Source organism: Sesamum indicum, linkage group LG16 (assembly GCF_000512975.1).
Source record: "Sesamum indicum cultivar Zhongzhi No. 13 linkage group LG16, S_indicum_v1.0, whole genome shotgun sequence".
Lineage (NCBI taxonomy): Eukaryota > Viridiplantae > Streptophyta > Magnoliopsida > Lamiales > Pedaliaceae > Sesamum > Sesamum indicum.
Genome location: NC_026160.1, coordinates 2,709,482 through 2,735,789, shown reverse-complemented (window position 1 = coordinate 2,735,789; position 26,308 = coordinate 2,709,482). Strand labels below are relative to the sequence as shown.

Genomic DNA, 26,308 nt, shown 5'->3' with positions numbered 1-26,308 from the left:
ACGAATCTAAGGGGTGTATCCTTGGAGTTTTCGGGCACCCGATGTAGTATGAAAATAAAAACAATAATAAAGTAATAATCGAATTTGTCTACTCGAAATTCCAACGTAGGAATCCCCCAAAGATGATCTACACCACACTGGAATAAACAAAGTCTTGATCGCTTTGCTAGAAGAATCAAGACCAAAATCTCACCCTTGGTTTATTGTGTAATGAATATTTACCTTAATAATTATACACAATATATATTTATATACCTTAAATAGATAAATAAAAATGTGTCTAGATGCATTCTATTATCTATAAGACAACTCTTCAATCCATTCCAAATGGAGAAGAGTTTAATTATCACCAAACTAACACTTTTAAAAAATATAATTTTTTGGTCAACTTTCTCTCCATCAATTTTGCTAGTGAGCCTCATGAGTAGCCGATTTTATCTAAAATAAATTCAATGCCCAATAATATCTAAAATAAAATAAATAAATATATTTATAAATTTGATGGATGGCATTACCATTTGAATATTACAATGCTCGTGCACGCGCGCGCACATATAGTAATGATATCCACGATAGATATAAGAAACTTTATCTACTCATGCACACATTTTCTCTTAGAGATCCTTAATTCATTTAGCCGTGGCTTTTGAAACAACTATGAAGTTGTTAATTTAAAATTATTGATTAATTAATACATTAATATTATTTAATTAGTATCTTAACTAAATGTAATTTATATTGTTCAAATGTAATGTTTAATCGGAATTTTTTATGAATTTTACTATTTAAATTAGTGAATAATTAGATATTATATTTGACGTAAGAATATTACAGTTAGTTAATTAAATTATTAAATTTATTAAATTTAATCATTACTATAACTAATTTATTTAATTTCATTGAATTTATTGACCAAATGCTTTGTAATACGTACTAGTGTTTAATTAAATGAACACGTGAACAAGTTGAGATTCGTGTTCCCTCGATACAAACTAATTACAAATTACACTGTCACGTCCAAGTGGTAAGAATTTATCAACTCAAGAGGACTTATTTGGAGAGTGTAATTATGCTTTAGCTTTATGACTTAGGTTGCAAATAATTCATCTCTATCCTAACTAATACCACTAAGATCTGTTTGATGATGACTGATATATATTTATAATTACATTTAGCAAATACATAAAAGTATATCTTTTCTCAACAATTCAACTAATGTACGTTAATTACATAACAAATTTATTATAAATATTTATTTTATAAATTCTTAAATTCCCCTATGGATTTCTCGTGAATTTTTATCGCAAAGACTAGAATTGAGTTATTTTTTTTAATTTTAGTCATGATAAATGTTTTATTCACTCTCGTATAAATTCCTACTAAATATAGATTATGTAACTCTATGTAATTAATAATTATTTATTATAATTATTTTTTAATCATAATAATTAATAATAATTAAATATTAGATTTTTTCTAATATCTTCTTCTCCAAGAAAGATACTTTATTGGGCATCCCGCAAAAAAATATTTAAAATGACAGCAAATCCATGACATCACTCCCCCACTCTAAATATGAGGGACTATTTTATATTGCCCTTTCTAGCTTTTCCAACACACCACTGGCCCTCAACTTGTCCTGGTATTGACCCCCGTAGAGCAAACGTCCGATTCACAAAGTGAGCGAAAATGAGTGGGAAAACCAAAGCAGAGCTGGTGTTCATTCCCTCTCCCGGAAGAGGCCACCTACTAGCAACAGTGGAGATGGCAAAACTGCTAATCGACAGAGACGAACGCCTCTCCATAACTGTGCTCGTTATCAAGCCCTCTTTCGATCCTAATAGCAGCGCTCATTCCTATTCCCCGGAATCAAATTCCAGGATTCGTTTCATAGACATTACAAACGTCAACTCCCTGTCGATGTCGATGAGCTCCCCCTTGACCTTTCTTGAACAATTCATCGAGAATCATAAGGATCCCGTCAGAAACTCGGTGACTCAAATAGTCCATGATTTTGGTCCAAACTGTGGGCTAGCCGGATTTGTGATCGACATGTTTTGCACTGCCATGATTGATGTGGCCAATGAGTTTGACGTTCCGACCTACATGTTTTTCACGTCGGGGGCTTCAGCGCTGGGGCTTATGTTCCATTTCCAGGGCCTGAGAGATTATCAAAATCAAGACGTGACTCTGTACGAGAACTCAAGCGAGGAGCTGTGCATTCCCTCGTACAAACTCCCTGTCCCTGCCAAGTTATTGCCTGCTTTAATGTTTGATAAGGATGGTGGCAGCACGAAGTTTCTCGATCACGCCAAGAGATTCAGAGAAACTAAGGGAATCGTTCTAAACACTTTCCTGGAGTTAGAATCCCACGCGATGAAGTCCCTTTCGGAGGATGACAACATCCCACCAGTTTACTCGGTCGGACCAATACTTCATTCACACGATGAAAATGATCGCAACCCCAAGTATGAAGAGATCATGAAGTGGCTTGATGAGCAGCCTGATTCGTCAGTGGTCTTTCTCTGCTTCGGGAGCAGGGGATGTTTCGATGACAAAAACCAGGTGAAGGAAATTGCGGTGGCACTCGAAAATAGTGGACACCGATTTTTATGGTCCCTGAGGAAGCCTGCGAATGAACACAAATTCCGGACTCCAGGCGAGTACGATAACCTTGAAGAAGTATTACCAGAAGGATTCCTGGAACGTAATGCTGGCATCGGGAAGGTGATCGGGTGGGCGCCTCAAATTGCCATTTTGTCCCACCGTGCTGTCGGAGGTTTCGTATCACATTGCGGATGGAACTCGACACTGGAAAGCATGTGGTGCGGAGTGCCGATGGCGGTGTGGCCGTTGTCGGCTGAGCAGCAAATGAATGCTTTCCAGTTGGTGAAGGATTTAGGAGTGGCAGTGGAGATAAAGATGGACTATAAGAGGAACTTGATGGGTGGTAGCAATATGAATGTAACAGCTGAGGAGATAGAGAATGGAATCAGGCGCCTGATGCAGCCCCAGAGTGAGACTTGGGTCAATGTTGAAGCAATGAAGTTGAAAAGTAGGATGGCGTTGGTGGAAAATGGATCATCTTTCGACTTCGTTGGACGTTTCATAGAAAATGTAATGCACAATGTGGCATGACGACGTGATAGCAATTAATTTCTTGTGTGCGTTACTTACCTTTTTCGTTGACTCCTTAGTTTTGAGCAGGGCGTGTCACACAATCATTTGTGTCTTGCACCATAAATAGACAGTTTACCTCTCACATGATAGAGGACTTAACTTATTAAGAAAACCCCTATAAAGTAAGAAAATTAAAAATAATAAGGTTTAGAATTAAAAATATTATGGTTTGAAAAGTTGGAGAAGATTTTCTGATAATTTCCATTTCTTTCATTGCACCCTTATTTATAGGCGTCCGCAGATTTTAAATCCGGGCTCCAAACTTGTTTTTAATGACATCATTGTGTTCGTCATCATCTTGTCTCTTTCGGATGACATCACTACATTTGTCATTATCTCGTTCTTTCCAGTTGTTGGTCATAATGGCATGTCGGTCATGTGATTGCTAGTTATCTTTCCTGCTTTGATGACTGTTGATTTTTGTTTTTTTCTGCCGACAGTCTTATTCTTGATTTATTATATTTTTTAATTTTTACTTGTTTTTGTAAAAATTCTTTCTTTTTCTCTTGTCCTGGTTTGGTTTGGATTTATTTTGTGTGACCCGAACTTTTGTTTCGAACAGGAGCTTCTCTTGTTTCTTACAGCAAGGGTATAAATGGTTATGCCATTGCCCAACATTCAACATGTTGCACGTTTTCATCCATGTAGCTTCAATTGCTGGTAGCTTATTTTTTTAGATTAAAATCCTTTTCTTCTTGAATAAGCTCTTTGTTAACTCAATGTCTTTTTCCGTCATGAAATTTAACAAGAATGATCCATTCACTTTGTTGGAGAAGATCTTCAATGGATACTTGACTTTGTCCTTATCAGTGAGACAGACCCATAATCTCCAAGCTTTTCTGGTAGAGATATCATATTCACTAATAGCTGATAGAACTTCTCCTGAGGTAGTTTTAATTTTATTGAACGCCACCATGTATGGCCTCTGCAACTTCACAAAATGAAATGTTGGATGAGACATTTTTCCTGCATTTTCTGGAGCAACAGATAAGAATTTTATCTTCAGAATATCGTCTCTCTTTAGGTGGGGGTTATTTTACCACGAATCAAAGACCGCCCCACTAATACAGTCCAGTAGTTTCAAAATTTCCAGCAAATTCAGTGATACCATTCTTTGATATATCCGCTTTGGACCCTTCTAACATCCAAACCCTGTTATATTTTTTGGATATTTCGATAATGGTCTTGCATGGATTTACTCCTTTGCGACAAATTAATTTTTTCCACATGGGTTGATAGTCCAGCCAAGATGAAGAATATATCCAATTTTCTGAAAATAACAGCACAAAACGGCGTAATCGTTCGAAACAGCAGACGACCATCTGCTGCTGGCCACACGGCCGCGCGCCCCTGTCGCAATCTGCGCGCGTGTGTGCTGGGCGTACGCCTGTGCGCTGCCTCCCTGCTAGCACGCACGCGCCCTGCTAGCCAGTGATCGGCCGGTAGGGCAGCAACGACTGTAGTGCTCTATTTTTCAATTTTTTTTTTAATTTTTTCAATTAAAAACTGAAATAAAATCATGCATTTATAGAAAATCTAATTTTAAAAAATGCATAGATATCTATAATTTAAAAGTAAAATTAATACACATTTTCTAAACATATAATCATGCTTTAAAGCTATAAAACATGCTTTACAAAAGCGAATTAAACACGTTGTTCATGCTCAACACATAATAACATGTTAATCCTAAAGTCACAACACCGAACCGGGCTCTGATACCACTAAAAAAATCTGTATGGCCTGGGAATGCTACAGATGCCTGAAATAAAAATTTTAAAAACCAGTTCAAAAGGGTGTTCCTTTTGAAATTCCCGGGCATTTGGTGTTTGTCAAAACCATAATAATAACAAAGTAAACATGCTAGACATGTGGCTAGAGGATGAAACAAAAAGTACAGAAACATAATATGAAACTTTACCTTTTGTTTCTTTAGAAAACTACAACGTGCGTTGTTCCCTTTATATTCTCCCGTTCCGTTCACTTGAGAATTCAAACTAGAATCCTCTAATTTGTGCATACCACAAAATGAAAAGGTAAAGTTCTTGTTTTATTGCTAGATAGAACAAAGAACCAAGAAGAAAAAATAATTCCAAACACAACATTATTGTATAGTGCTTTTGAATTGTTTTGTGTTCTAATTTGAACCAAGAGGAGAATATTTTTGATAGAAAATGGAGAGAAATTTCATGGCTTTTGTGTTGGTTATCCTGGATATGTGTGTAGTTTTCTTATATAACATACAACTGAATTCAAAATTCAATAACTACTAAGTTTGCCTCCAAGACAACCTATACAACCATATTCATATAACCTCCAACCATGATCAAATAACTCCTCCATCATGTTCATCGTGGTGAGAAGTTTCAACTCCTTCTTAACTTGTTCCAACCATCCTCAAATGGACTTGAACTTCAAATATGCATTGGACTCGATTTAATCAAATGAAATCAAGCCCAACCAAAGTCCATTGATTCATTTAATCCAATTAAATAAATCTAAGCCCAAATACTAATTAATTGATCCAATCAATTAATTTAGCCAAATCCAATAAATTAATTTAATTAATTTAAAGGTGTTAAGCCCAAAAAATTAATTAATCCAACTAATTAATTCTTAAGTCATTCATCAAATGGATTGCAAAATAAATGATCGAATCATTTATTTATATTCTCCTTGAATTAATTTAATCCAATTAAATTAATTCATTTCTTCTTGAATGAATTCCAAATTAATTCCACCAATTCCATAGTAATTTGTGTGTGACTCTTCAGGTTCACTCTCAGCAAGACTTGGACTTGTGTCCAACACAATAATTAATTAAATCCAATTTAATTAATTTATTTTTAATTAACCATTAATCGGAAATTCCTGTCATGATGGGTGGCCATCTAGAAACGGTCCATGGTACTAGAGACTAGGTGAATATTGGCGTGAACATTTAGGCTCTCGAGTACCATACAAGTACGATCCTTCCATCATCTGTCTCTCGATCTAAGTCTAGGATATGAAATTGGGTGTCGATTCCCATCCTGGACTAGATACTCTGCTTGATAACTTGAGATGCATTTGCTCTATTGATTGACGTAGGAAACCATTCCCTACTCAACCAATCGTTGTGGCCACAGATCTAAGAGCATTAACCATCTCAAAGCGCATAGGAGACTGGACTGTCACATACTGACAGGTAACAGATTCTATCTTGGAACCAATCGCCCTCACTACATATTCTGATTGTACTTAATAGGATTTGTAATGACCACATCCAAGATATGGTCATCTTTCGTCAAATCCAAGATACAACAATCACATACATGCAACTGTCATGGTTCCTCAAGTCTAAGGACTAATCCCGTACTATCGGAGACAGGAAAATCTAGTCATATCGACCAAGCCTCCATGGCTTCCATATGTCGACTTCCCGCGAGTTAGTTCAGTTAGCTTGACAACCTTTTCAACCACCCACTAACATTGCATAGACGTCCAACGTCTATCGCTAATGAAAGACGACACCCATCCAATGCATTCAATTTTAGTGCAAGTCTCAATAGAACTCTGATGCCCAGTCTCGAGATCCTCGACTTGGAACTTTTCAAACCTAACCTTCAGAAATTGGTTTTGTGACCACCATCCAATGCGCAGCCCAACTACATAGGTTGTACAATTTGGTTTGTGGACTTTGTTGTGATGTTAAGCTTATAAACATAATCAGTGAGCAGAACAAATACAATTGTCAGATAATGAATACTCACTTTATTAATAAACAATGTTACAATTATATACAAAAATCATCGGAACAGATTACGTAAAGGCCTATCTAATTGGCTTTTTTGTCACCTATTCTAACAAACTCCCACTTGACCTTGAAGCCAATCACTCATTATTCTTCTGATGTGACTCGCTCCATCCGAACGTCACCTCTTCCCACCATCTCTCTAAACAGATGGTAGCTTCTAGAAATGAGCTTGGATCTGAGATGAGATCTCAGTTCCTTCGCTTGCGCTAAGCCCCGTTGTTATCACAGAAGATAACCACTGGCTCGATAATGCTAGGTACTACATCTAAGTCTTAGATATAGTTTTTCATCCAAACCGGTTCTTTAGTTGCTTCCGAAGCTGCTATGTACTCAGCTTCAGTGATGAAATCCACTATAGTATCCTTCTTGGAACTTTTTCAAGCCACTACACCACCATTCAACCTGAATACAAACCCTGATTGAGACTTGGCATCATCCACATCAGACTGGAAGCTAGTGTCGCTGTAGCCTTCCAGAATTAACTATCCACCACCGTAAACCAAGAACATATCTTTAGTCCTTATCAGGTACTTAAGTATGGTCTTCACTGCAGTCTAGTGAGCCTCATCGGCACATGCCTGATATCTGCTCGATACGCTAAAAGTAAAAGCGACATCTGGCCTTGTGCACTACACAACATATTATATGCTGCCTACGGTTGAGCATAGGGTATGTCAAACATTTTCTAAGCTCCTCATCAGTCTTGGGAGACAGCTTCTTGGACAGTTTAACCCCATGCCTCATAGGAAGAAATCCTCGTTTGGAGTTTTTCATCTTGAATCTGTTCAAGACTTTCTCAACATACATGGTTTAGGTCATTCCTAACATCCTTTTAGATCTGTCCCGGATAATCTTGATGCCTAGGATGTAAGAAGCCTCACCCAAATCCTTCATGGAGAATTGTACGGACAACCATGCTTTAATGTCACCTAATATCTTGACATCATTACCAATGAGCAAGATGTCGTCCACATAAAGCACTAGGAACGCAACTGAGCTCCCATTGACCTTCTTGTATACACAAGGGTCAAAGTCGTTCTTGATGAAATTATAACCCTGTATGACCTCACCAAAATGGATATTCCAGCTTCAGGAAACTTGTTCGAGACCTTAGATGGACTTCTGAAGGTGGCAGACCTTCTGCTCTCAACAGATGTGAAACCCTCCGCTGATCCATATAGATGTCTTCCTCAACGAACCCATTAAGGAAAGCCGTTTTCACGTCCATCTGTCATATTTCATAATCATACCATGCAGCTATTCGCGAGCATAATTCGAATGGACTTGGACATGGCTACAGGCGAATAGGTTTCCTCAAAATCAACCCCAGGTCGTTGAGTATATCCTTTAGCTACAAGCCTGGCCTTAAAGGTAGTAACCTTTCCATTAGCTCGAAGCTTACGTTTGTAGACCCATTTACACCCAACAGGTTTAACACCCTTGGATGGGTAAACTAACATTCATACCTTATTTGAACTCATAGAATACATCTCAGATTTCATGGCCTCAACCTATTTTCCCAAATCGATGTCCGACATCGCTTCTCCATAGGTCTTTGGATTATTATCCAATTGACCAATCAAACCCAAAAATCCATACCTCTCAGGTTGTTGGAACAGTCTGGTTGACCTTCGGAGGATAGGAATATCGTTAGTGGGAACTATAGGCGCAGATGACGTCACTACATCCATTTGAGGTGTTGCCTCACTAGATTCCTCAAGAAGCAATTTCTCACATTGGGTATCCGCTGGAAAACCTTTTTCCAAGAACACTGTGTTTTGCGAGATATAAACCTTTTGTTCGGATCATAGAAATAATACCCCGCAGTTTCCTTAGGATAAGCCATGAACCTGCACAAACTAGACCTTAAGTCTAGTTTGTCAACCACTAGTCTCTTGACGTATGTAGGGCTACTCCACACTCTCAAGTACTTGTAGGACGCAAGCTTGTCGTGCCATATTTCATATGGCATCTGGGCCATGGCCTTAATAGGTACCATGTTCAACAACTTGGCTGCCGTATCAAGAGTATATCACCAGAAGGATAAGGGTAGTTCGGTAAAACTCATCATGGACCGAAACACATCCAACAAGGTTCGGTTCCTCCTTTCAAAGGCCCCATTGAGTTGTGTTTTCTGGGAGGAGTCCACTGAGAGAGAATTCCATTCTGTTTTAGGTAATCTAAGAATTCCCCACTTAAATACTCACCACCTCAGTCCGATCGAAGGGTTTTAATGTGGCTACCAGTTTGGTTTTCAACTTCAAGTCTAAACTCTTTAAACCTTCCAAAGGCCTCAGACTTGTACCTCATTAGGTAAACATAACCATTCCGTGAGTGATCATTAGTAAAGGTTATGAAGTAGGAAAATCCACCTCTGGCTTGTGTATTTAGTGGCCCACAGACGTCTGAATAGATCAAATCCAACAGACCACTGACAAGCGTACTTTGTCCTACAAAAGGCTTCTTGGTCATCTTCCCTTTCAGACAAGACTCCCAGGCTGCTAGGTGATCCAAATGATCTATCTCTAGAATTTTTGAGTCTACCAACCTTTTAATCCTATCTTGAGAGATGTGACCTAGCCTGGCATGCCAGATCTATGCGTTTTCTTCATTTTTCATTTTATGTTTTTTTGAGTAGTCATGACAAAATCATGCTATTGGAGAATATAAAGACCATTATGAAGTTTGCCTAGCAGATATGAAGAACCATCCTTCATCAAATAAAAATAATTTTTATTGATCATAAACTCAAAACCAACATTGTCCAACAATGAAATAGAAATGATATTCTTGATCATGCTAGGTATATAATACCAATCTTTCAATTGTATTCTAACTTGATCACTAACAACTAAGCGAACTATCCCTACAGCTTCAGCAGCAATAGCATTGCCATCGCCAAGCTTCAGGGCAACCTCGTCTTTACTTAGCTTTCTGCTTCTTTCCATCACCTGCAAATTATTGCAGATGTTATAACCACAATCGGTATCCAATACCCAAGAAGCAGAGTTAGTTATCATGTTAACCTCAATAACAAATGTGCCTGCATTGGAGAGGAGCTTGGGGCACTCGATCTTCCAATGGCCCTTTTCCCGATAATGCATACAGACATCATTTGCCCTTATTGATCTAGAACCCACCTTTCTTTTACCTTTGCCCATCCCCATCAGGGCAACAGGAGCGCTCAAAGCTCTTGCAGCGGCATTTGCCTTACCCTTCTTCCCCTTCTAGTGTCTGGACCCCTTGCCTTTCGCTTTAGAGGTCGAAGCCTCCCCGACCAACACCGACGGCGCAGACTTTTTGGTCGTTGCCTCGTATTGAACCAACATGTTTATGAACTCGCTTATGGTCTTCTCAAGCCCATTCATGTTGTAATTTATGACAAACGGGTCGTAAGAGGGAGGAAGTGACTCGAGGATCACGTTAATGTACGTGTCATTATCAAGCCTAGCTTGTAGATCCTCAAACTTTTCCACGAGGGAAAGCATCTTGATCCCATGCTCTTGCACAGAGGATTCCTCAGTCATCTTGGTTCCGAAAAATACTTTTGTGGCGGCATATCTAATATGCTTATCCGAAACCGCATAAACCTCTTTCATGCGGAGCATTATCGACGCGGCATCATCATGCCTATCGTACTGTTTCTGGATATCATTTGTCATCGATGCCAGTACGATGCTGCGGACCTTCTGGTTGTCCTCGTGTCGCCTTTCAAACGTCACACATTGTTTAGATGTGGACCCCTCCAGCAAGGTCTCAGGAAGAGACTTATCCAAAATGTAAGTCTGATTCTCAAAATCGAGGACAATCCTCAGATTTCTAAGCCAATCATTGTAGTTTGTTCCATTAAATTTGTTTGTCTCCAAAAGAATGGTTAATGGATTCTTAGACATCTACATTCAAAATGTAAAGCAAAAATTAGCAAATTGATTATAACATTAAATACAAGTTAAGACTTGGTATTTAGTCGTTAACTGCTTTCACTATTTCTTCAAAATCCCACCACTCTCAAGTGGGGTTTCGGCAAATCAATTCTTAATGGGCTTGGGATCCACAAACACAATTCTCCATGTCCCGTTTTTAAAATTCACAAGAAAAAAGTTTATGGGAGGTAACCATTACCATTCTCATCTAATGAGATTCTCAAGATATTTTGCCTCGCCTCTTCATGTGATCTCGAAGACTCCAAGCGAATCACATTACTCAGTGTTAGGCCCAACCCATCAACCAAATGAATATCTCAACTGTCGCACTCCACGACTCGTGAGACAGGAAAACAAGAGCATACTCCATTTGTTCACCATAATAGTGTAGCTTTCTTCTATTCCAAATGTGCCACGACTCGTGAGGGTACAAAAGGGTAGAAGTAGCATCCTTACTACATTATCATGGATGAAAGGCTTGGAATTATCAAACCATTTGATTTAATTCCATTTTGGGCCAAATATTTACTTGGACCATCCAAGTGAGAGTTCAAGTTAGTTGTGACCGAGACCTCATTGTTATAACATTTTGCATGACAAAGTTCTAATGATTGATTATAAACGCATTCCAAACACATCATACGTAAAAAATCAAAATATTTATCACATGCAAAAAATAAGCTTAGCACGCTCCAGTTGGATGATCACAAGCCCAATCCTAAGTGACCCACTGAGCCCCAGTGAGTCTATGGTCAATCTAGGGTGTGGCCTAACTATTACAAATTAGTTACCCAATATCATTCTAATGGGCCTTCCTCTTTGTTCTTCTTCCGTCGTGAGCTCTGTCCAACAGACCTAGGCCTTCATCTCCTTGGAAGCTTACATTTATTCAAAATAAATAAAACCTCACATTAATTCCTAACTATACTCATTACAACTGAAAATGAACACCGCAATCAGAAGTTAGGGGGAGTACAAAAGGAGGAAGAAAGCAAGTCTTATTATTCCAAGGTTAAAAAACAAAAGAAGGAATTAAAACAAAGAGGCACACAAGCCTCACCGAACATAAAATAAACCATACATTCGGCTAATGGGCTTTGTGATCATTCCCATTGTTTATCCAATAAACAATAATAAACACATTTGTATCGAATATAAACTTGTTAAACAAATAAATACAATCCATGTATTTAAAAATTGATATCCAATATCAAATACCAAATAAAATATAATTAAATTAAAAAAATAACATACTAATAATGCAATTAAAAATGAATATCATCCATACATCCAATGAACAAATTTTTTTTTGTTTGTTTGGAAACCATTTTTAAATTAATTTAAGGCACAATTTAATTTTAGAAAAATCCAATTTAACTAAAATTAAAATTTGCAAAAATTAATGATTTTAGAAAAATTACAGAAAATAGAAAAATCCAATTTTTCGAAAAAAATGGCACAAAATGGCCTAGCTGTTTGAAACAGCAGACGACCGTCTGCTACCGGCCACATGGGTGCGCGCCCTGCTGCACTCTGCGGGCATGCGCTGCCGCCTTGCTGGCACGTACGCCATCGGGCGCACGCGCCCTACTGGTGAGTGACCAGCCAGCAGGGCAGCAATGACTGTAGTGCTCCGTTTTTTAATTTTTTTTTCAGTTTCTGCAATTCAAAACTGAAATAAAATCATGCATTTACAGAAGATCCAATTTTAAAGAATGCATAGATATCAATAATTTAAAAGCAAAATTAAAACATATTTTCTAAACATATAATCATGCTTTCCAAAAGCGAATTAAACACGTTGTTCATGCTCAACACATAATAACATGTTAATCCTAATGCCACAGCACTGAACCGGGCTCTGATACCACTGAAAGAATCGGTATGGCCTGGGAATGAGACGGAAATGTGAAATAAAAATTTTAGAAATCGGTTCAAAGGGGTGTTCCCTTTGAAATTCTCGGGCGTTCGGTGTTTGTCAAAATCATAATAATAACAAAGTAAACATGCTAGACATGTGGCTAGAGGATGAAACAAGAAGTATAGAAACATAATATGAAACTTTACCTTTTGTTTCTTTAGAACCTGCAACGTGCGTTGTTCCCTTTATGTTCTCCCATTCCGTTCACTTGAGAATTCAAACTAGAATTCCTCTAAGTTGTCCACACCGCAAAATGAAAAGGTAAATTTCTTGTTCTATTGCTAGATAGAACAAAGAACCAAGAAGAAAAAATAATTCCAAACACAACACTATTGTTTAGTGCTTTTAGATTGTTTTGTGTTCTAATTTGAATCCAATTCAAAATAGAACCAAATGGAGAATATTTTTGAGAGAAAATGGAGAGAAATTTCGTGGCTTTTGTGTTGGTTATAATGGATATGTGTGTAGTTTTTGTATATAACATACAACTGAATTTAAAATTCAATAACTACTAAGTTTGCCTCCAAGACAACCTATACAACCATATTCATACAACCTCCAACCATGATGAAATAACTCCTACATCATGTTCATCATAGTGAGGAGTTTTAATTCCTTCTTAACTTGGTCCAACCACCATCAAATGGGCTTGAACTTCAAATATGCATTGGACTCGATTTAATCAAATGAAATCAAGCCCAACCAAAGTCCATTGATTCATTTAATCCAATTAAATAAATATAAGCCCAAATACTAATTAATTAATCCAATCAATTAATTAAGCCGAACCCAATAAATTAATCCAGTTAATTTAAAGATGTTAAGCCCTAAAAATTAATTAATCCACTTAATTAATTATTAAGCCATCCATCAAATGGATTGCTAAATAAATGATCGAATCATTTATATATATTCTCCTTGAATTAATTTTATCCAATTAAATTAATTCATTTATTCTTCAATGAATTCTAAATTAATTCCAACAATTCTATAGTGATTTGTGTGTGACTCTTTAGGTTCACTCTCAACTAGCTTGGGCTTGTGTCCAACACAATGGTTAATTAAATCCAATTTAATTAATTTATTTTCAATTAACCATTAATCGAAAATTTTCGTCACCATGGGTGGCCATCTACCAACGACCATGGCACTAGAGATTAGGTGAATGCTGGCGTGAATATTTAGGCTCCCGAGTACCATACGGGTACGGTCCTTCCATCATCCATTTCCCGATCTAAGTCTAGGGCATGGAATTGGCCGTTCGTTCCCATCCTAGACTAGATACTATGCTCAATAACTGGAGATGCGTTTGCTCTATTTATTGATGAAAGAAACCACTCCCTACTCAACCAATCGTTGTGGCCACAGACTCTAAGAGCACCAACCATCTCAAAGCGCATAGGAGATTCGACTGTCATATACTGACAAGTGACGGATTCTATTTTGGAACCCATCGTCCTCACTACATATTCTGATTGCACTGAACAGGACTTGTAATGACCACATCCAAGATATGGTCATCTTTCGTCAAATCCAGGATACAATCATCACATGCATGCAACTGCCATGGTTCCTCAAGTCTAAGGACTAATGTCGTACTATCAGAGCCAGGAAGATCTAAACATATAGACTAAGCCTCCAAGGTTTCCATATGACGACTTCCCGCGAGTCAGTTTAGTTGGCTTGACAACCTTGTCAACCACCCACTAATATTGCATAGACGTCCAATGTTTGTCGCCGATGAAACACGACACTCATCCAATAAATGGAATTTTAGTGCAAGTTTCAATAAGACTCTCGATGCCCAGACTCGAGATCCTTGATTTGGAACGTTTCAAACCTAACCTTCAGAAGCTGGTTTCATGGCCACCATCCAATGCGCAACCCAACTACATAGGTTGTACAAATTGGTTTGTGGGCTTTGTTGTGATGTTAAGCTTATAAAACATAATCAGTGAGCACAACAAATACAATTGCCAGATAATGAATACTCACTTTATTCATAAATAATGTTACAATTATACCGAAATTGTCGGAACAGATTAGATAAAGGCCAATCCAATTGGCTTTTTGGTCACCTATTGTAACACAAAGGTGATGCCTTCCGAATTGGTTCTCGTAAATCGTTTCGTAGTGCGGTTTATGCTTATAAGGAACTCCTTATGGCCACCTGGATTGTGTCTAAATCAGCTCGTTTGATTTGTCCGGCAACTTGGGCATTCACTGCTAGCTGCCCAAACTTCTTGTCATTATCCTTGAGATTTTCCCGAAGGTACCTAAGTCTCAACATGATCGAGTTTGCTTCACATGCCTCCATCTCTCGTCAGGAAATCTGCAAGAACATTTTCATTAGATTTTATAACGACATTATTATAACAAGAATATTGGCATTCAACTTGCCATTCGATATACGAGCTTTCTCTATCCTTGATTCTAATTTATTTTTTTAAAAAGCCTTGACATTAATATTATCAACCTTTAAAGTGAATTCTTTAGCAAGTAAAAATAAAAGCCATTTCTTAGAAGCCTTCCAAACAACAAAGAATTCTTTTTCGTTAATATGCCAAGCTTTGGCTTGTTGTTCTGACAACAACCCTCTTGTATATCTACAAGGTCTTTTAGTTGTCTTTTTCATGAGCATTGTTATCCATCTATAGTCATTGGCATTTGTGTAGACTACCAATTCATTATCATCTTGTGGTATAGCAAGGTTTGGCAGGTTACAGCAAACATGTTCAGCTCACGAACCCTTTTCGTGTGGATTTTTTCCCATTTCCGTTTCCTTTAAAAGTGGTCAAAGATCCTTCTTGTATCATGCAAGATCCTTAATGAAGATGCCTGCAAAATTAACAATTCTTAAAAAGTTCTGCGAATGCTTCTTGTCTTCGAGTACGTTTGGAAAATTGCGAATTTTCTCCATAATATGATCATGTAACTCAATTAATGTTTTGTCAATAAGAACCCCTAAAAATTCAATTTTATTGACAGCAATAGCAGCTTCTTCTCAAAAAGTACTAAACGTTCTTTATGGCATGCATCGAAAAATATTTCAAGATGTTTAATATGATCTTTCATATTTTTAGATGCAATCGGTCTGTCGGCAATGTAGACAAACATGAATTCAAAATATTCTTTAAAAAGATTATCCATTTTTCTTTGAAATATCTAGGGTGCATTAGCTAGACCCATTGAAATCACATTCCAGGTATATTGACCCTGTGGTGTGGAGAATGCAGTAAATTTATTTGATTCACTCTCCATCTTAATCTGATAAAAACCAAATTTGCAATCGAATTTAGAAAATAATTTTACTCCTTTAATGTAATTAATTAAGTGTTCACTACAAGGAATGTAATTATCAACCTGGGTCTATCTCTCTTTATCTCTCACCATGGTTTCTTACCAGAAATCTAGGACTACTGTATGTAGAGACTCCAGGTTGGATGAGTCCAAGATTGATATGCTCTTTAATAATCATCTGCATATCCTACTTATCTTCCATGTTCATCTAGATAGGTTTGTATTGAACGTACTCGTACTTGCATTCTTCTTTAACTTTTAGAGTAGTCTCGATCTTGTTCCTATCCTAACAGGCCAGAGGGTTTTCACTAAAGTTCCTCTGGATAAGTCTCTTGATGTTTTCAAGAAAAAGCTTGCTTTCCTCGCTAATTTCTAGCTATTTCATTTCCTGCAGTACTTCCATAAGGTTTCGAATTTCTTACTAGGATTCCTTTTAGAAGCTATTGCTATTGATGAGTCCTTGTTGCCTGAAAGACAAAAGAATCTTACCAAATTTCCTCTCATCCTATAGTTTTGGATGAGTTAATTTGGCATCGAAATCACCACGTTTGCTGCAAAAGTTTATAGGCATTATTTTTCTCTTCACCAAACCTGTATTTCACTACCACAATTAGTAGTCAAGATTAACAGATTCATTTGATTATCTAGCATATATCTTATAAATGTTTGAATGAAATTGTTACCAAGTAATATATCGGCACATGTATCATGAAAGTAAATAGGAGTTGTTTTTATCGTAAACAATGGTGATCCAAGTGCTCCTCCAATCATGATCTTGGCTTCAAGTATTCCATTATTGACTATTAGGATTTCCAGTGAAAAATCCCTTCCTGCAATAATGGGTAAGGTTTTTCTTACTTCTTTAGGGAAAACTCCAAGTTTTGCCGTGTAAATCTCTGATCCTGAATCAATATAACATGCAAAATACTCTATCTTATACTCATCATACAACATAACAACGGATATGTATATAGTAAAGGGACTTGTCATAAAATCCTTATGGTAACACCATAAAGACTAAATTCCATTCCATTAACTTTTCTTCCCCATGGTTTATGATCTTCCAGGAAACTTATCACCAAAGTCATACTCCAATTTTCTCATCATGCAACACCTACAACTAGAATTTCATGGCCTGCTATTTTTGACATGTCTTCATATCTACCAACAACAGGTTGTTACAAATGATATAAGTCATCACAAGGGAAAAAAATTTCTTTCTTAGTGATGTCAAATATAATTTATATTTCTTTCCATCGTTCAGGGCATCTAAGTTTTAGGTTATCTACCCCAATCTCTTGAGGAGTTAAAATTTTTAATAATTCTTTCTCTTTTCCATTGTAGCTTGTAATCCTATCCTCCGAAAATAACATCCTGCTATTTAGCTCAATTCTAAAGTTAAGTGTTCGATCTAACATTGGGTAATCTTTTATGTTGATATTAACACCACCTATTCTAGGTATCCTTATTGGAGCCGGTGTCATTACCTTGGAAAATTTCTTGAAATTTTAGGAATCTCAATATACTCCTTCCTATGAAACAAATCTGAATGATGCGTATTGGAAAAGGCATATGCAATTCTATAAGTTATAGAATATGATTTATTTCCTTCTTTCGTTAGATCTTTTCTTTTAAAATCTTGATGAAGGGTTAAGACTCTACTGAAATCTTGGTATGCTAGGTCGTATATAATTCGAGGATGAATGTCAAACATCAATTTTTCTGCAAATAGATTACCTATCATTGTTCACAGACAGTCATCTCTTATGTTTTTTATTCTTCTATCCATTATAGATAAATGTATTTTTGAATCAATTCCTTCCTTAAAAGTTGCTTTTTATTACTACTTCAATAGTTCCTATGCGGATCCATTTCATAGTAACAGCTACTTCTCTAGCTTACTTAATTCTTCAAGAATTTCTTCTTTAGGAATCAATTGCATTTCCATCACATTAGGCAGTAAGTTCCATAGGTATAGCAAGCTCACCTCAACTTACTTTATAGATTATGTGATGCTTCCTTTGATTCAGTCCTATTTGGTTCAAGACTTTCCCAATTCCTCCAATCCTAAATCATCATACGGGCTGAGGTTGGAGTCTTATCGCATGATCCTTTCCATAGTTTTTGTTGGTACTATCATCCTTGAAAAGAATCTTGACAAGCTTTCAGAGGTTTGAAGCCTTTCTCCCTTGTTGTAATTATTCTGATTCGGTTGAAAATTCATCTGAATCAGTCTCTATGTCCTCCTTATAAACACTTTCGTCTAACGGAAGATCTTCGAATTGGTAAATAGGTACCAAATCGTGATAGTAGATTGCGTCTAGAATGTTATTCGTGGCTTGAAATTTTCTCAATTCACCACGTTTCTATGGCAAGTCGGGAGAGATATGTCATCTTGCTTCGCAAGTCCAGCAATTGCAGCCTTTGAAGCTTTCATTGGCACAAGTATGGGCCCGTCTGAATGTTCTCCTTGTAGGGTTCTTCCTGCGGATCTTGCATCTGTTCGTCTAGATCCTTAGGATGAAGCCCTTGTTGGTCCTGTTTTCTATCCAAATTTGTATGATCTCCGTCAAGAAAAGGTTCTTTTGGAACTCCAAGGGTATGGAAAATTATTGTTATCACAACAGAGAGGAGTTCGTTTGATTTTACCTTTTAGTATTTTCATGTTTTTCTGGATGAATGTATGATAACACCAATCCTTCAGTTTGTCTTTTAGGAAAGATATCCTTCTCGCCATTGAATCTAGCTGTCCTTAAGATACTTTGTATGACTGGATCACCATTTCCCTCCATGGACTTCATATCTTTGCGAAGACCATTGGAGCTGCTACTTCTGTTGCTACTCCATTCTGGAAGAAATACTTGTGAAACTAATAGATATATTCGTCTGTGCAAATATTTCTTAGTTCAAGGCCGAAGAAAGCTTGTACGTATTCTCTAGCATTTTCTGCTCTACTTCCTTCGAAATAACCATCTCCGATGAAGTGTATTTTAATAAGCCTTCCTAACCGATCTGCTATCGCGCACTTCGAGTCTTTGATAAGGATGCTGGATTTGGTGTCTTTGGGGTATTATCCCATCCAATTTCACAGATCCCTCCAAGCTTAACTCCACTAGTTTTATGAAGTTTTTCTTGTCAAGTTCTAAGGTAGTTGTAGCTCTTGATGGCTGCAACCCATAATCTATCAATTTCTCGGTACTCCAAAAATCGATAACATCTAGGTTAAGTATAATGCCGTATGGATGCCAGGGCTGGAGCATGATTCTCTCCTAAGGTGTATTTTCAAGCCACCTTCTTAGATTCCTTCTTGGATTTTCTTTTCGCCTGGTTTCCACGAACGTTGGGGTGGCGTTGGTGTGGAAATCCGCACTCTATCTCATTGGATGATCCTGTGGAGGATCATTAGAACATTTATTTCCCTCCGCTGGTGGTAGTGTTGGAGTGATCTTGTTGGTTTGAATATTGACTAAATCCACAATCCCGAGTTGGAAAAAGGTTTCCGCCAATTCTTGTAAATCTGATAGATCTGCTTTTGTCACCTCCGTCACTTTATAGATCTAATAGATCCGATGGTCAGATCTTCTCTGGTCTTTGGCTTTGGAATCTCCATGGCCTTCCCCTTCTGATGTAGAAGAGGTACTGTCCCAAGAGCGTCCCTGATTTGCTCTTGTCTGGATTTAGATGTCTCAGGGCTCTCCCTTTGGTTTCTCATTAGATCTGCAATTTCTGCCTTCAGAACTGTAAGGATCTTGTGTAGATCGAAAAGGATCTTAAGGACCGTGTCCACCTTCTGACTCAAGGTTTTTATTTTTATAGTTATATAAAAAATGAACTTATGTCCATAGCTTTGAACTATCTTTTCTATCTTCCTCAGATCTTGGGAAATCTTTGATATATTCGGCTCGAGTTTCTTCCAGTCAGTTCCTTTAATTGTTATTTTTAGAACTATAATTCTGTAGGAATTTACCCGTTCCGCTTCTCTTAGCTGAGATTCTACAATGGACTTCAGTGGAGTGTAAACGCCTCACTGCGTTTTCTGGTAGTATTTGTCGAACTTCAAAATTCCTCAGTGAATCTTATTCTTCTTTTGGGGTGAGAAGTTTTGGGTCAATCCTCTTGGGATCATTGCAACATTTGTCATGAATTTCCATGAGAAATTCCCTTCTTTGTATTTCCAGAATTCGTTTTGCTGCATTAGCCAAGTATGCACCAGATGCGGTAGCGACACTGGAAGATCGATGTTATCATTTTAAGTAGGGACTACGGCCACAGATTATAGAGGGCCTTGCGGTTAGAATTACGAATTTTAGAAACTCTTGTTGAGTCAGCTGTATGGATGGAAGAGACAGTAGCCAAAGATAAGAAGAAAGGGGAAGAGAAGAGAAAGTCAATGTATACAGTAGGGGAGTTAAGTAGGTAGACCAAGAGGGGTACCGGTCGTTCGTCTTAAGCCAGAAGTGGAAACTTCTTATGTCGTGGTCTTGCTTTATGAGGAAGTAGCCAACAAATGTTTAGTGGGCCAATGGGCTTCAATAGAGGTACGATTGAGCACAATTCATCTACAATGCTTTTTGTTGGATTAAGGCAGCCGGACAAGGTTATAGTAGAGGGGTAGCCTCCATACCGAGTTGTTCTACTTGTGGGAGATGACATTTAGGACAATATTGAGGACCACGTACTACACCCAGGAGACGACATTTAGGGCAATATTGGGAACCAAGTACTATAGCCAAGTTCTGTTATAACTACAGAGGTAGAGGACATATGTCCAAGAATTGTTCTAGTCAGACTGCCAGTTCAAGTGGAAGTGCATCCAGTGGAACCCAATGTGACAACCCAAAGATTATAATATATAATTGTGAGATTAATTGGTACAATATTTACGAAATTTAGTTAATTAGTAAATAAATTATAGGTTGGAATTTTGAATATATTAAAACTTGAAGGGAGTAGATTAGAGTTTTATAAAATATTTTGGGATAAATTATATAAATTAAATCAATTTAGGGGTCGAATTATAAATTAACAAAATTGATTAAAAATTATTGAAAAAAAAAACAGAAAAATAAATATATTTATAAAGTGGCAGCACCACGTTGTCTGCCACTAATTTGATGGATGGCATTACCATTTGAATATTACAATACATGCATATATATATAATAATATCTACAATACATATAAGAAACTGGAAAATGGATCATCCTTCGACTTCGTTGGACGTTTCATGGAAAATGGATCATCCTTCGACTCACGCGCACACATTTTAATTTAGAGATCGTTAATTTTTTCAACTCCGGGTTCCATAACAGGTACGAAGTTGTTAATTTAAAATTATTGATTAATTAAGATATAAATATTATTTAATTAGTATTTTTACTAAATGAAATTAATATTATTCGTTGTAGTGTTTAACTGAAAAAATTTTATTACAAGAAAATAGGGTATCAGAGAAGGAAATTTTCGCCTCTGAAACTATGATTTCAGTCTTTAAAATGAATCAGCAACAAAAAAATCCATCTCTACACTCTGTGGCTAAAAGCCTAGTGGCTAAATATTAGCGATGGAAATATTCCATCTCTAATTCTGAGACCGAACATTTTCGTCGCTGATTCTGTCGACAAACAAGAACAAAGTTTTAGAGTAATCCGTCTCTGATTTCTGTCGGCAACTCTGATTCCGTTGATCAAAAAAGTAATTTCCGTCTTTAATCCGTCTCTAAAGGTAAAGTTTTGTTTGGTAATTCTGTCTCTAATTCCGTCTCTGAAACGCACAAAATGTTCTGTCTCTAATCCGTCTGTAAAACTTTACAAATTCTCGTCTTTGATTCGGTCTCTAAACTCCCCAAATTTTCCGTCTGTAACCCGGCTCTAATTTTTGTTTTTTTTTTGGCAGATATTTTTAATTTCTATACCAAAATTAATATTCTGGTCATTATACCATCAAATATATTCAATCAATACCAACATCTAAATTTTCCAAACCAAGAACAATAAATATTGACAAAAAGATATACTCGTAATACAACTAACAATAATATAATTGATGTCATTGTATCATCCAAATACTAGCAAATAATATCAATGTTTGCACTCCCAAATCAACAAAAGTAAGTCAAAGTACAACTCAAATCAACATAAATTAAGTCATAAATGACCAAGAGAAAAAATAAACTAATGATCTTTCTTGGAATATTTTGCTCCTGCTGTCTAGACCCACTAGCAAATTGTTCATTTGTGTATCCCACATCTTGAAGTAATTTTTGAACTAATTCTTGTAGGTCTGCCTCCCTCTTTCGAGCTTCTTTAAGAGTAATTTCAAGCAATTTTCTATCTTTTTCTTCTGTCTTAAAAATTCTTATTCCATCTTTGTAGCATTAGAGCGCATGTCCTCACAACTTTTGTTAACTCATTAAGGTTCTCCTCATATGCTATAAGAGTAAAACTGACTGAACTTCCACTTGTAGATGACGAGCTACTTCCAAATCCATATAAGCGTCCTTTAGAAAGACCTTCAATGATATCATACCAATTTGAGATATCGAATGAAGATTGGGAATAAACATCATTACAACCTGTTTTTGCAAGGTATTCTTTCTGTGCAAGTACATTAGATACAAAGCAACATTTTTGTAACAAAAATCTAACAAAATTTCTCAACATATATACTAACCAATATTTAAACACCAATGACAAATTAAACTGAATTTTTCAGTTTGATTTTTGGTTCAAATCGATTTACGATTTGCTTCGATTCGACAGGTTTAATCAAGTTATGAACACCCTTAATGGTCATTGGTGAGAAGGAGTTGACAAGAGAGAAAACATCAAGAGAGAAGAAGAGAGGGGTGGTCGCTGGTGAGAGAAAACATTAAGAGTAATGAGTGTTTTTTTATTAAATTAAAAAAATTAATAAAAAGTTTACTTTAATTTAATTTTATTGTAATTAATTAAAATTAAATAATGTATTATAATTATACAAATATATATATTTTATCATGTAAGAAAACTTTACAACTTAATTATTATTTTCATAAATAAAAAAATCTCTTATTTTTATGTTTTAATATTTTCATAAATAAAAAATTCCTATTTACAACATCAGAGACGGAAATTTTTGGGGCTAAATTAAAAATAAATTAGAAATACAGACGAAAATAACCAAAAAAATTTAGTGTCAGCCATCCCGATTTTCGAAGCAATCATTTAATAGTATTGAAGAGGGACTTGAGATGGATTTTCGAAGCAATCATGTTTTTTTGGATGAATGCATGATAACACCAATCCTTCTGAGACGGATTATAAAATAATTTAGCTGAATATATACGTCTCTACATCCATCTCTAATATAAAAATTATTAATAATTTATCTTGAAGAAAAGGTTCAATCTCTAAGTCCGTCTTTGATAAAGACGGATTGAATTCCGTCTCTAAATTTTCGTCTCTGATACCCTGTTTTCTTGTAGTGTTTATTAGTTTAACTATTTAAATTAGTGTCTAATTAGATATTACATTTGACATAAGAATGTTACAGTTGGTTAATTAAATTACTAAATTTGTTAAATTTAATCATTACTATAACTAATTTACTCATTTCATCTGGCTTATTGACCAAATGCTTAATAATATTTACTGGTGTTTAATTAAATCTATATTAGCGAGAAATTGATAGAAAATTTATAGAAATATTCGAAAATTGTATTTAAGAAGTATTAGAAAAATTTATTTGGAAGATAGTATATTAATAAAAAGGAAACATAAGATTCTCGTAATAACTCAATTTAAGGATACTATTAAGAACGTTAGTTATAAAAATATGAAGGACTTGAGTAAATGAATTCTTATGAGTTGGTTGATAAATTAAATATATACCTAAGAAATATAGAAAGTTTAGTTAACTAGAGAATAATAGAACGAAAATTTGTATTTCGGTAGAAATAGAATATTAAAAGATCGTTGGGAACTGTACAAATAATATTTAATATTCTACTTAAGAATTACAATATTCTCAATATATTGGTAATATGCATTATAACTCATTATAGGACATGGAGATAAAGCAGATGACTGAACAATGCCCTAACTGCTAATTAAGCATTGTAAGATCGAGGTAAGTAAACAATTAGTACTATCTATATATATTTTCTTTCCTTTTGTGATACTACTTTTATGTAAGTTTGTAACTCGTGCTAAAACTGACTTCTATTGAATTGTATGGGTAGTGGATGATTTCATTTGAATGACTATATTGTGAAAGTGTAACGAGAAAAATGCATTGAGGTAAGTATAACTAATTGGACTTATATATATGATTGGATATATATTTGTTTGTTGTTTATATATTTGATTGTAAATATTGATTATTTGTTCAGATTACGTTGGTATCTGTGAAATTGTTATTATGTATTTATATGTGGTTGTGTTGTACGGATGTTAGATGAATGATTATGTGATCGTATAACTAATTATGGAATGAAATCAAATGTAAAAGTTATTGAAGAGAGTAATTATTAATAAATTATATATATAAATGAAATTGAATGATGATGTTAAAAATATTGATGTTGTGAGTTAAAGTAAAAGGTGGCTTACCTAACTAGGAAGGCATACTGCAATGGCTTATGATGATATGATTAATGACGAGCTGCGTGTTGTGTGATATCAAAAAAAAAAGTGATAGATATTGCGATTGAGATGATGATGACAACCGACAAAACTCATTTAGCGATGTACTTCAGTTCGTTTAAGTAGGGCCCTAAGATGATAAACTATAACGTCAAATATTATGTTGTGGGATGATATATGATTGTGGCCATGTGTAATTACTTATATCTATTGTTATTTTATGGCAAATGTTGTTTGAAATAATTGCATTATACTTGACTTGTTGCACATGCATATATATAGATTGGTTACCTATACTTATTGAGTAGGCAGCTCAATTCTTCCCATGTATTTTCAGGACACTGATTAACCCTATTGAATTTTGAGCCGTGCCATCACTCTCACTAGGTAGGTCAGTCGTGATATTTGAAGTCCAGACTTTTGGTTATTTTAATATTGAATATACTAGTCTTTTGCCGATTTGCATTTATAATTTTGTGCATCTGGTTGTTGTGTTATTTTCCTTTAAGGTTGTGTATATGAGGACATTTGAGGAGAGTAAATAAAATTGTTGACGATGTTTATTATCTCATATGACATCTATATATTATATCGATAAAAAAATATAAATTATTTTACTGGTTAAATGGAAAGTTTTTGTAATGTAAGTCGGAATTAAGAAAAAGATGTGGTAATTAAGTATAGTGTCATAAGTGTTGCTACATGCATTGGGTAGTATTAGAGCAGGTCTACGTTTCTAAGGTGATAGGTTGACTACAAAATGTGTCTAATGATTGAATTGTTTAATGTAGGATAACTTCTCAAGGTCCACGTGCTAACCAAGTAGCCAGTAGTGAAGAGTGAGTGGAGTCCGCAGAGGGCTTGGTTGCACCTGAGAGTGTAGGTACGGTGGAGATAGGTCAAGAGAGTGTTGACCTATCTAGTGGTACTCCAGTGGCAGGGTTACCACCAGAGTATGTATAGATCTTTCAAATAGCTTTCCAGGCCTAAGCACAAGCTCGAGAACAATTACTTGCACAGATACACGCAGTTGCTCCTGCATCAACACCAGTAGTTCCTATAATTGACCATAACTATGAAGAATCAGGAAGATGGGAGCTACAGAATTTCAGGGTACCTTAGACCTAGAGGTTCCAGAGAGATCGTGGGAAAAAGTTGAAGACGTGATGAACTTAGTGAATTGCACCCTGAAGAACTAACTTAAGTATGTTGTTTCTTTGTTCGTGGGGAATGCACTGATTTGGTGGAGGTCATTAAAGGGGGTATATGAACCATGAGATTTCTTATATCTATTGTCAATATATGGGGAGTGTTGTTTGAAATAATTGCATTATACTAGACTTGTTGCATGTGTATATATAGAGATTAGTTAGCTATAAGTAGGCAACTCATTTCTTTTGACGTACTTTTTAGGAGATAGGTCACACTAACTAGCCATATTGGATTTTGAGCCGTGCCGTCACTCTTATTAGCTGGGTCAGCCATGACATATGGAGCTGAGACTTTTGTTTATGTGAATGTTAAATATACTAGTCTTTTGTCCGGTTTGCATTTATAATTTTGT

The 26,308-nt window shown here is 36.0% G+C and overlaps 2 protein-coding genes across 2 annotated transcripts; one reads left to right on the top strand and one right to left on the bottom strand.

Moving 5' to 3' along the window:
• LOC105178639 (UDP-glycosyltransferase 71E1-like) lies at nt 1,496–3,476 on the top strand. Its single transcript, XM_011102150.2, has one exon. It carries the CDS (start codon nt 1,690–1,692, stop codon nt 3,136–3,138), a length of 1,449 nt encoding a protein of 482 aa, XP_011100452.1. The 5' UTR covers nt 1,496–1,689; the 3' UTR covers nt 3,139–3,476.
• On the bottom strand, nt 10,204–15,137 carry LOC105178690. The gene is made up of 2 exons (XM_011102221.1): nt 14,991–15,137; nt 10,204–10,869 (listed from the first exon to the last, which is right to left on the bottom strand). The coding sequence occupies exons 1-2, from the start codon at nt 15,135–15,137 to the stop codon at nt 10,204–10,206; spliced, it is 813 nt and encodes a 270-aa protein (XP_011100523.1).